At 43.2% G+C, this 11,565-nt stretch overlaps 1 protein-coding gene across 1 annotated transcript in view; it reads right to left on the reverse strand.

Moving 5' to 3' along the window:
* The window catches only part of APOO (apolipoprotein O), a 54,834-nt gene extending 43,302 nt beyond the window's left edge, over positions 1-11,532 (reverse strand). The window contains exon 1 of the mRNA XM_006072183.4: positions 11,373-11,532. Coding sequence (XP_006072245.1) covers positions 11,373-11,381 — 9 coding nt within the window. The 5' untranslated portion in view covers positions 11,382-11,532. The remainder of the gene's footprint in view (positions 1-11,372) is intronic.
* Between the last annotated feature and the right edge of the window lie 33 nt (positions 11,533-11,565).

An 11,565-nucleotide genomic window follows, 5' to 3' on the forward strand; every position in this document is an offset into this window, starting at 1 on the left:
TTCCTGAGGATATTCTAAACAACCTGCCAGAGAATGCAATGGTAATTCCAAATGAAAAAGGATAAAATGTTTGATCAGATGACATTTCTGGAATAAATATACTGATCAGTGACAGCATGTTTGGAAGAAACGTATTGACAAGGTAATTAAATCTGTCCTCTTAATAATGACTATATCGACAGGCCCTCATCTGCATGTAGAAATCTGGAAGCCCTTACACTTCAACAAGACAAACCACAATCATTTCAATCTGTTTCACGGTGAAGGGACTATAAAGTTAGTATTTTAAGAGTTCAGACTTTAACCAACGAAAAGAAAAACTGTCTTCCAACTATGACAAACAGAACTTATCTTATGAGAAACTCTGAATTCTGTTAATTCTGTGCTGGGGTAACTGATATTTCCTAGTTCTTCCTCATCCACTATAAACACACTGTGATCTAAAGAGATAAGGGAAGAAAAAAACCAAGGCTATTTTCAAGATTAACATTTTTTTTTTCCAGAAAACCACCTTCTATTTTATCATTGGAGGGCAGAATTCACCACAAAATTAGGTCAGCAAAGCAAAGCAAATATGTTTCCTCTGCAATTGTTTCATCTTTTAAAACAGTTACAGAATTTTGTTGAATTCGCACACAAAAAATAAATAAATAAACTTGTCTGATAAACAGGAAGGAAACCTCAGAGCCAAAGAGTGAGATAATTGTTCATTCGGGCCGGTTTTGAGTCATCTGGTTGGGCTGTACTGGTTTCACAGACTTGGAACAAAGATGACATATAATTTACCATGTAGCAAATTTATTCTGAACTTCCTCATTCAGACAGAAATTTAACAGTGCTTACCTAAACCCAAATGGCATCCCAAGATCCATTCAATCTTTTCTAAGTTAAGGAAATATAGGTAGCAAAAAAAAACACACAAGGGAATATTTACTTCAAGACTTCCCTTTCAAATGCTTCTACATTTTCTAACAACTAAAAGGATTTCCATCTTCTAAGAGGAAGAGGTATTCTGTCAAAGTAAAGTCTATCTAGACCCAGGTTTCTTTTCCTAACAGACCACCGTGTGCACAGAGAACGTTGAACTCACTGACAACTGCCCTCAACCTCATCTCAGTTATTCACAGGCTTCTTATCCTTCAAAGAAAAGGAAACTGCAAAATTCTTTTGTAAAAAAAAAAATCGTGTGCAAGGCTCAAATCAGCTGATGGCAGTCTAGACTCATAATGAAAATCTCTGCGAAAATAAGGAACAAAAACAGGAAAAGTCAATATTTGGACTAAACACAGCAACTTTTAACAGTGCTCCCGAACCATGTGACTCTACCAACAGGCTCAGTGTCAATATTTGCCAAGTGAGGTAAGCCATTAGCAAACGATTTAGGAAACTTGTTGGAGTCCCATCACTTGGTGTTCACCTACTCACTCGCCAGTTTAACCCATGTCATCAAATGACACATGAAGCAGCACCTTTAATGGGAAAGGAGATTCATTTCAGCAAGCACAAGAAAAGCGAACTGTTATTTCACAAGACTGACATCTACGGCGGGGTGGGGGGGAGAAAAATCAAACTTTACTGTTTTCATATATCCTACTTTAAAAGACTGTTCAAAGGAATGAATAGGAACATCTGGAAAAAAGAAACCACTGTGTCTGTGTCCCAGCTAAAGCAGTGAGCATGCACTTGTAAACCTGTCTCTAGCTCCCACAGAGGGTTCCTCATCCTCACCCAACCAAACAAAGACGTCCTTAAGTTGGAGCCAGTGAGGGCTTGGAACAAAACAAACTGCTTGCTTCAAAGAGTGAGAAAGAAGGAGGAAGACAAAGGGTGGCTGTATTCAAAGTGCCTTTAAAACAATATTCATTCAAAATATAACTTACTGTCTATAGTGCTATTATCATGAAAACACAGCTTAATATTCAAAGTTTTAGGCTGTCAGCATAATGAAAACTAGACAACCCTTGCTCTAAATTTCTCCTTCTACAAGTTTTAGTGTACAATGAACCAAGTTTTGAAATCCACCACACTATGTAATCGGCAGTTCAAGGTTTCTAATAAAACTGGCATGAGGCCATGCAGCAAAAGTGAAAAACAAGTAGTTTCCAAATTCTAATATATATCTCAAGACTGAGTTTTTTTCCTCCCTGAAAATATCCATATGAAGTTTCATGTTGTATGCACTAACCATAAATTTCCACTTTAGCATTACTGGGGAAAATCAACTGATACAAACTCTTCTAATGCCTTCATTAAAAAAAATCTTTTGGCACTTTCCTGTCATATTGTAAGTCAATTCTCAAGTTTCTGAAATAGGTATGTATCATTGCTACAGAGATTTCTTGTGCACCTAACTACTTGCAGTAATTTTAAATGTACTGTACAAACAAGTATCAAAGTTCATTTCTCAGGCTCTAAGAAGTCCCAGCTAGCCTAGAAAGGGCATGGGTGTGGAGTACATATACATGTAATTAAAACATTAAACCTTTAAATCATAAAAAGTCAGTAAATATGCTTAGGTCTCATGGGGCAATAAATTTACCATAAATGTCAAGTGCATTATCTACTGTTCCCCATTTTGTCTCTGCTCCCCGTTCTTTTAGGTTAGAATTCATCTACTTCCTCCTTCTCTTCTTCCATTGTTAGCTGCACGTGAGAAGCTATTTGCATTTTCAAAGTCGTTGGGAAGAGGGGCACAGTGTCCTGAGCAGAATTCAGTTCCAAATGAGAAGTGAATTTACTCAAGTTTGAGCTACTTTTTATAGCCCTAGGTCGATAGTGCTAACCTGAAACTCTAGATCATTTTGGTGGACGGGTATGATGCAAAAGGGGTCAAAAGTACCTTACTTCGGTTTAGTGCTTGGCAGTTTACCATTCTTCCTACATGTTATTGCATCGAAACCTCCCAACAACCCTGTGCGATATGTGGGGCCACAGCACCCTGATAAGTGGACTTGGGGAGATAAAGAAACCTCATTAAAGTTGCTCAGCCAGAAACCAGAAACACAACCAGAACCTGAGCCTGTGCTTTCTGACTGCAGCCTGGTGTATAGAGCAGTTTTTCCTTCTCCTTTGTGATCTACCACCCAGCATCTTTGAAGGGTAAGAAAGGAAGAATATTCAGTTAGATCTGCATGTAAATATGTTTTTATGTGAGCAAAATGTATTCACTATAATTCCTCAAGGAGAATTCCCTCAGAGATACTTAAACTGTAAGGGCAAAAAAATCTTTATTTCAAAATATGTGACATTTAATATTCAAGTCAAATAAAGTTACAGTACTTCTTTTCCAATTTACAGATGATTTTCCTTTTCCATTTATCAGTGTAATTCTCCCCTCAGTTTATACTAGTAACATACTATTCATAATAAGGAAATTTATTTCAGAAAGACAGGCAATAAAGGCATTACATCAAGACCAAACAGTCACAAAGCATATGCGAGGTAATAACACCTTATAGCCAAGGATAAGGCCACCTCAGGCCCTTCTGAGGAGTGAGCTCTGAGTACAGGTCACATCTCTGTTCTACAGGAAGGAAGTGACATAGACCAGCTCTCACTAGGCTATCTCCTGGCCCTTGAGGCATTTGATGATTCCTCTACCTTCAGCCCACACCTCCTCAGGAAAACTCCACCCTCCTGGGTTCCATGTTAACTGATTACCACCTCTAATGTCCACAGAAACTTCTAAAAGTCCAACCTATTCAAAAGCAAGTTATCATCTCTTTCAAGCCAAACTCAGCCTTCTTCCACTTTCCCATCTCATTCAATAGTTCTAACAGCCACTCAATTTTCCAAGCCAAAAGCCTGGGCAGCATCCTGAAATTCTCCTTCTCCCAACTCTGCCACATCCAATCAAATACCAAGTTTTGACATTAAAAAATAATTTTGGAAAGTCCCAAGACTGTGCCTCCTATACAAGACACCAACTAAAAGATATTAACAGCTCATGTCTACAGAGCACTTACTTTGTACCAAACGCTGTGCTAAACTCTGGGTCTGAGTTAATGTAAATCCACACAACAATTTAAGGTTGATACTAGTCTTTTGCAGGGGGTGGAGCAGGGGGCGAGGGTGCGGCACCAACTGGCGTGTGGAATCTTAGTTCCCTGACCAGGGACTGAACTTGAGCCCCCTGCATTGGAAGCACAGAGTCTTAACCACTGGACTACCAGGGAAGTCCCAGGTTGCAACTAGTCCTATCCTTCTTTTACAGATGAGGACAAAGCTACAGAGCACTTTAGTATCTCACCCCAGGTTACACGGTGAAGCCCAGGTTTTATCCTGGCACTGAACTCTCACCTGTGTCCTTGCATGAGCTTTTTCTCTCTGCTTAAAAAGGCTCTTTCAACCTTCTCTGCCCCATTTCAAAGACCAGGACCAGAGCATGTTCTCTACCAAGTCTCCTGATGCCCCCTGCTGGTGCTTGTTCCTCTAAGTCAGTACTTCTCAAGTTTGGCTACATGCCCTACAAACTAGATGCCTAGAGCTCAACCCGAGATTCTGATGGCATTGGTCTGGTGCAGTCTGGGCACAGGGACTTATAAAAAACTACCCAGTGAGGGCTTCCCTGGTTGTCCAGTGGTTAAGAATCCGCCTGCCAATGCAGGGGACACAGATCCAATCCCTGGTCTGGGAAGATCCCACATGCTTGGGGCAACTAAGCCCATGAGCCACAAATACCGAAGCCTGCACCACCGAAGCCTGTGCTCCACAAGGAGCCTCGGATCTCCACAAATGGAGAAAGCCCTTGCACAGCAACAAAGACCCAAGGCAGCCAAAAATAAAAATAGACAACATTTTTATAAAACTACCCAGGTGAGTCTAACATGCAATCAAGGTTGAGAACTACTGCTCTACATTTCCCTGACTCTTACATCAGAGCACTTGTTCCAGTGCATCCAAATGAACTATCCCTATCTGCCGCTGATCGCATCATGAGCTCCTAAAACCTAGGTTTCACAGTCACCTGAGGGGCTTTTTCAAAACTAGAGGTTCCTAGACCTCACTTAAAAACTCAATCAGATCCATGAGCAGCACCTTGGAGACTGTCTCACAAATAATTCTGCTATGTGGCCAAATTTGGAGATTCTCTCCCAGGTTAAAAAAAAAATGGGTCATTTCATTTACACCTGGCAAGGTACAGCAGAGTGCCCAACTCACAGATGAACTAACTGTGATAGACATATGTGCAATGAATGAAATCTAGTAACATGAATCTGGAGACTGGGTGTATGAAGTCAATATTCAAGCTTCTGGCAGCAGCACTTGGAAAATCTGCTTCCTGCAATAGAAAGTAAATACTGGAAAAAAGTGAAAGTGTTAGTCACTTAAGTTGTGTCTGATTCTTTGCAACCCCATGGACCATAGCCCACCAGGCCCCTCTGTCCATGGGATTTCCTAGGCAAAAATACTGGAGTGGGTTGCCATTTTCTTCTCCAGGGGATTTTCCTGACCCAGGGATCCAACCTGCGTCTCCGGTATTGCACGCAGATTCTTTACCATCTGAGCTACCAGGGAAACCAAAGCACTAAACCCTGGGCAGCTTTTCAAACGTGTTTTGTAATCCACCAGCGCCCCCTACTGACTCGAAGATGGATAGCTAAACCAAAATAGTGGTTAAGAGTTTCAATATTTTAATTGTATATGCATATAACATATAGCGTCACCGATTCGAAGGACGTGAGTCTGAGCAAACTCCGGGAGTTGGTGGACAGGGAAGCCTGGTGTGCTGCAGTCCATGGGGTTGCAAAGAGTCAGACACGACTGAGAGACTGAACTGAACTGATACACATAACCAGTCATGCAAACTTTACTTTTTCCATCAACACCTATATCATCAACTCTTCTGTCCTCCAGTCCTAGCTGACACAAGCTGATAAACCTGATCAGTCCCTACCATTCTCTCATCCCCACTCCCAGGCTGCAATCATAAGAGAGGGCTAGTAGCAAGCTCTCAGAAGAGCCCTCAAAGCCTCTCACTTATCTTTTTTGCTCTTTGGTCAATGCCTCTTCCAAATCTCACCATGCTCATAAAATCACTCATCTGGAAAACAAACCAAAAAAAACCATTCACTTCCCAATTTGCCTCAGTTCTTGCTATTCAAATTATGAAAGGAGACAAGCAGTATCTAAATCACCCAGAAGCCTGTCAAAAAAAAAATGGAGACTCTGAGGCCCCCACCCAGACCTCCTGGATCAGAATCTGCATTTTAACAAGAGTCGCATGCACATTAAAGTTTGAGGAGCACTGGTCCTCACCTACTAGATTTGACACCTCCATTTTAAAAAAGATTTGTTTATTTATATATTTATTAGTCTGCATGAGGTCTTAGTTGCAGCACTCAGGATCTTCGTTTTGGCCCACAGACTCTCTAGTTGCAGTGTGCGGGCTTAATTCCTCTGAGGCATGTGGGATCTTAGTTCTCCAACCAGAGACTGAACCCACGTCCTCTGCATTGCAAGGCAAATTCTTAACCACTGGACCACCAGGGAAGTCCCAACACTGACATTTATGACAAATAATTTTCTAAGTAACTCCTGCTATTGAGTTGGCCAAAAAGTTCATTCAGGGTTTTCCCATATCAGCTTGCAGAAAAACTCAAACTTGTTGGCCAACCCAGTTATCTTGAAGTAAAATTCATCACCTAGCTACACATATGTGTTTTGTGTATTAAGTCGCTTCAGTATGTCCAACTCTTTGCAATCCTATGGACTGTAGCCCATCAGGCTCCTCTGTCCATGGGATTCTCCAGGCAAGAATACTGGAGTGGGTTGCCATTTCCTCCTTCAGGGAATCTTCCCGACCCAGGGATCGAACCCACATCTCTTATGTCTCCTGCATTGACAGGCGAGTTCTTTACCACTAAGGCAATGGCGACCCACTCCAGTACTCTTGCCTGGAAAATCCCATGGACGGAGGAGCCTGGTGCGCTGCAGTCCATGGGGTCGCTAAGAGTCGGACACGACTGAGCGACTTCACTTTTACTTTTCACTTTCCTGCATTGGAGAAGGAAATGGCAACCCACTCCAGTGTTCTTGCTTGGAGAATCCCAGGGACAGGGGAGCCTGGTGGGCTGCCGTCTATGGGGTCGCACAGAGTCGGACACGACTGAAGCGACTTAGCAGCAGCAGCAGCAGCAGCAGCTGTGCCACCTGGGAAGCCCTACACATATAAGTCCAAAAAAAGAGACCAATATATTGATTTGATGGTAACACAATGGAGAACGAAAAGGAAAGATTTATAAGCATTATATTTCAGCATGTTCAACACAACTAAAAGATGTGAAGAACAGGGACTTCCCTGGCAGTCCAGTGGTTAGGACTCTATGCTTCCACTGCAGGGGGCACAGGTTCAATCCCTGTTTGGGGAACTAAGATCCCACATGTCACATGGCATGCCCCCCCAAAATTTTTTAATAAAAAAGATGTGACAAACCAACCAAGTTTCTAAAACATACCCAAGGCAGGTGATACCATCTAGTTGAGAAGCAGTGGTCTATCACCACTGCCATCCTTCTTTCCCTACCATCTCACAAGTGGAAGGGACTCTCTCTCTTCCTTTTCAAAGCTGAGGGATTCTCTTTTGTAAAAGTTTCTTCCCTACATTCTTCCCAAGGCCATGGGGTGTGTGTGTTTGCGTGCATGCACACTCAGCCGTGTCCAACTCTCTGCGACATCATGGACTGTAGCCCGCCAGGTTTCTCTGTCTATGGGATTTTCCTGAGGCCATAAACATTGCCAAATCTTGAATACTGCAACAACCACAAACAACTCTAAAATCTTGACCAAACACGTCCCTCTAATTACTATATTCTCCCTACTTCCCTTGACAGCCAATCTTCTAAATTGCATTAACTCATCTTTCAGTCACCAACCCATATTAATCTAGTTTTCACTTCCACCAGTAAACCTACATGTATAAAGATCATGAAAGTCTTCCAACCAAATTGCCCAAATCAGTGAACACTTCTCCAAACCCATCTAACTCATCTTTCTGTAACGGACATTGCTGTTGCACATCCAGTTTCCAGTGTCCCACTGTGTTCATGGATTCATTTCTCTCCCAAGTGATTAAGGTAGAGTGACCCCATCCTGAGCTGATTCTGTTTTGTCTAAGCCCATCAGGTCATGCCATTCCCCAGGCACTGGCTATTGGGTAAGGTGCAGACACCTGACATAAGCTGATCCAATCAGATTGAAGGAAGAGTGTAGTCCAAGCCTGAAGTTTTGTCCTCTCTTGCTCTAGTGGATGAGAAAGTGTGTGTTACTAGTAGTTATCTTGCAAACTTAAGGGGAACCAATCTTACTGTGGAAAGCCAAGAAAAGAGATGGGGACCTTGAAGACATTGTTGACCCACTGGAATCCACCCTTCCCCTGGATTTTTTGAGATAATTTTCCTTACTGTTTATGCCATTGGGTTTTCCCAAATTGAAAGCATCTACTCCTTGGAAGGAAAGTTATGACCAACCTAGACAGCATATTAAAAAGTAGAGACATTACTTTGTCAACAAAGATCTGTCTAGTCAACGCTATGGTTTTTCCAGTGGTCACGAATGGATGTGAAAGTTGGACTATAAAAAAGGCTGAGTGCCAAAGAATTGATGCTTTTGAACTGTGGTGTTGGAGAAGACTCTTCAGAGTTCCTTGGACTGCAAGGAGATCCAACCAGTCCATCCTAAAGGAAATCAGTCCTGAATATTCATTGGAAGGACTGATGCTGAAGCTGAAACTCCAATACTTTGGCCACCCGATGCGAAGAGCTGACTCATTTGAAAAGACCCTGATACTGGGAAAGATTGAGGGCAGGAGAAGGGGACGACAGAGGATGAGATGTTTGGACGGTATCACCGACTCAATGGACATGGGTTTGGGTGGACTCCGGGAGTTGGTGATGGACAGGGAGGCCTGGCGTGCTGCAGTTCATGGGGTGGCAAAGAGTCGGACACGATTGAGCAACTGAACTGAACTGAACTAACAAACCTGAACTTCCCTCTTCATTTTCTAAATATCACTCTTATGCCCCTACTTCTACTTATCAAAAGTTGCTTTTCAAAAATTTCTGGCCTCCCCTCTTCCTCCTCCTTACATTTTGGTATCCACCAAGGTTTGTTGTGAGCTTTTCTACTCAAAGAAAAAAAAAAAAGTTTCAACAATTTCAGCTCCCTTTATCCTTCCCTTGATACAGCAGAACTAAGTCAGTGGCACTTTCCCAATGGAGTACCACTGCTGCTGTTCCCCAACTCAATCAGTTGAGGAACTCCTGTCTCTCAAAACTTGCCTTGTCTGAAGTCCCCAGGGCTTCCTTGCTTTTTTGCGCCATAGACCTCTTCAGCAGTCTGATGAGCACTTTAGACCCCTTCTCCAAAAAATGCTTCTAATTGCGTAAAATCCCAATTACAGTGCAGTATAATTGTTTTCAAGACCAAAAATCTGATAAAGTAATGCGTTTCTTTATTAGCTCATTAAATAAAATAGTGAGTCTTATAACTACTATACTCTTGATGTAATGATGAATATAAATGATATTTGGAGATCTGCAACAACTATAATGTGATATGACAATGTTTGTGACATGCACTGGTCCTACTGACTTCAACTGGTCACAGGTACTGCTAATACTACTGTAGCTTGTTGCTGTAGTAGCTATTAAATGAATTGCTCCCAATGAACCCTATTGTCCTCATATCTATGCTCTGTGTAGTCCCCCACCATACTGACTCGGCTTGGCCATGTCACTTATCTTGACATCAGCAAATGTGATGCAAGCAGGTGTTCATGCCTCAGGATAAGCCTTCTTGGAAACCAGTAACCATGTGAGGAAGCCCAAGATAGCCATACTGACAGGCCCCAGGCCCACTGATACGGGAGAAAGGCCACCTTGTAGTCTAGCCACCAGCTGAATTTAGAACTGCCCAGCCAACCTATAGGTGGTGAGAAATAAAAAATCATTGTAGTTTTATCCAAAAATGGATAACTGAAACAGTTACCTACATTCATAACTGAAGGAAATGATAAACCTCACCAGAAGATTAGTGAAAAAGATTATATTTTCCCATCAAAGTTCAGGGACCCCCGAATTCTACCCACAGACCCTCTGAGGGAACGAGATCCACAGGTTGAGAACTCCTAGTAAGACAGACAGATCCTACTCTCCTTTTACTACCACAGTACATTAATAACAATATAAACTGATCATAGCATATCTTTAGTTGTTGCAACCCTAAAATTGAGCCAAACTCCTAGCACATAAGTGTTTCAACACAAATTTATGAAATGAACACAAAATGCTTTTGTGATCTGTTGTTCTAACTAAACTGTGAGCTGCCTGAAAACAAAAGCAAATACTTAGATGTCACTCCTATGTGCCAGGGCCTCTTCCAAGTGCTTCACACCTAATGTATTTATTCCTTGTAACAACCCTAGGAGGTAGAAGCTAGTTCCCCAATTTCACCAATAGGAAATCAGGCCCAGTAAGGCCAAGTGACTTGCCCAAGGTCACACAGCTGCAAAGTGGCAATGCCACAAGTGGAAGGCCAAATCCATGGTCTGATTTTATACTGTCCTAATGCCCCCAAAGCACATCGCAGCTCAATAAAACATTTAAATAGTACAATTCTGACATTTCATTACCACTATTTTACAGGTGCACTGCTTCAAGACTCGCTTTTGTAGACTCCTTTCTAATAGCCTGTGATTTGTTTTTCGTGATATACAAATACCATTTACTCTTTTTAAAGGAGAACAATGCCTTCATATTAAAATGCAGATTTTCGAGACAGTCTTCACTGTAAAAGTCAACTTCTTTCAAAAGGACACGAGTTCATAAAATGCAAAGAAAGAAGTCAATCTGTTCATACTATGTAACGTTTGCTGGAAGGGGGAGAGAAGTTCCAGTTGCTCCCTCTCACCCAGCCCTTCCCAGGCCAGCCTCTCCAACTTCCTGCTGCACCTTCTCCAAAGGTGACCCTCCCCCATTCATACAGCAGGTTCTGAAACCTGACCTTGCCAGGCAACCAAAGCCAAACCCCGCAGTGCCCTGATGTGGCCTAACGTTCCTAACGAACCCAAGAGGGGACCAGCCAGAGGGTGGATACTTTTAGGGCTACTTTAAATGTTTAAGTGTTTTATTCACGAGAGCACAACCCAAAAGGCCCCACCCAGCCACCCCAGGTCTCACGCCTCCGCCCGGCAGCCGCTAGCTCCACGCGGATCTCTGAATGAACAGCGAGGCCGGGACGCAGCCGGCCCGGAGGCGGGAAAAACCTCGGGACGAGCCGGGCCTGGTCCCCGGAGAGGCCCACGAGAGCGCGGGGAGGGCTCCGGGAGGCCAGGAAGGGGCGGTGACAGCTGTGACCCGGCTCCACTCTCTCACCTTGAACATGTCGCTGGCAGCGGCAGCTCCGGCGGGGTCACCCCAGCCTTGGCCCCGCCCACTACAGAGAGAGAGGCCGCTACGGCGGCCGGCTAAGGCCCGATTCTTCCGACCGCAAATGGGCCGCGGTGCGGGTGACGGCCGTACAGCCAATTAGGTGCGGCCAAGGCTTAGCTCGGAAGCCGGGGTCTGA

Source organism: Bubalus bubalis, chromosome X (assembly GCF_019923935.1).
Source record: "Bubalus bubalis isolate 160015118507 breed Murrah chromosome X, NDDB_SH_1, whole genome shotgun sequence".
Lineage (NCBI taxonomy): Eukaryota > Metazoa > Chordata > Mammalia > Artiodactyla > Bovidae > Bubalus > Bubalus bubalis.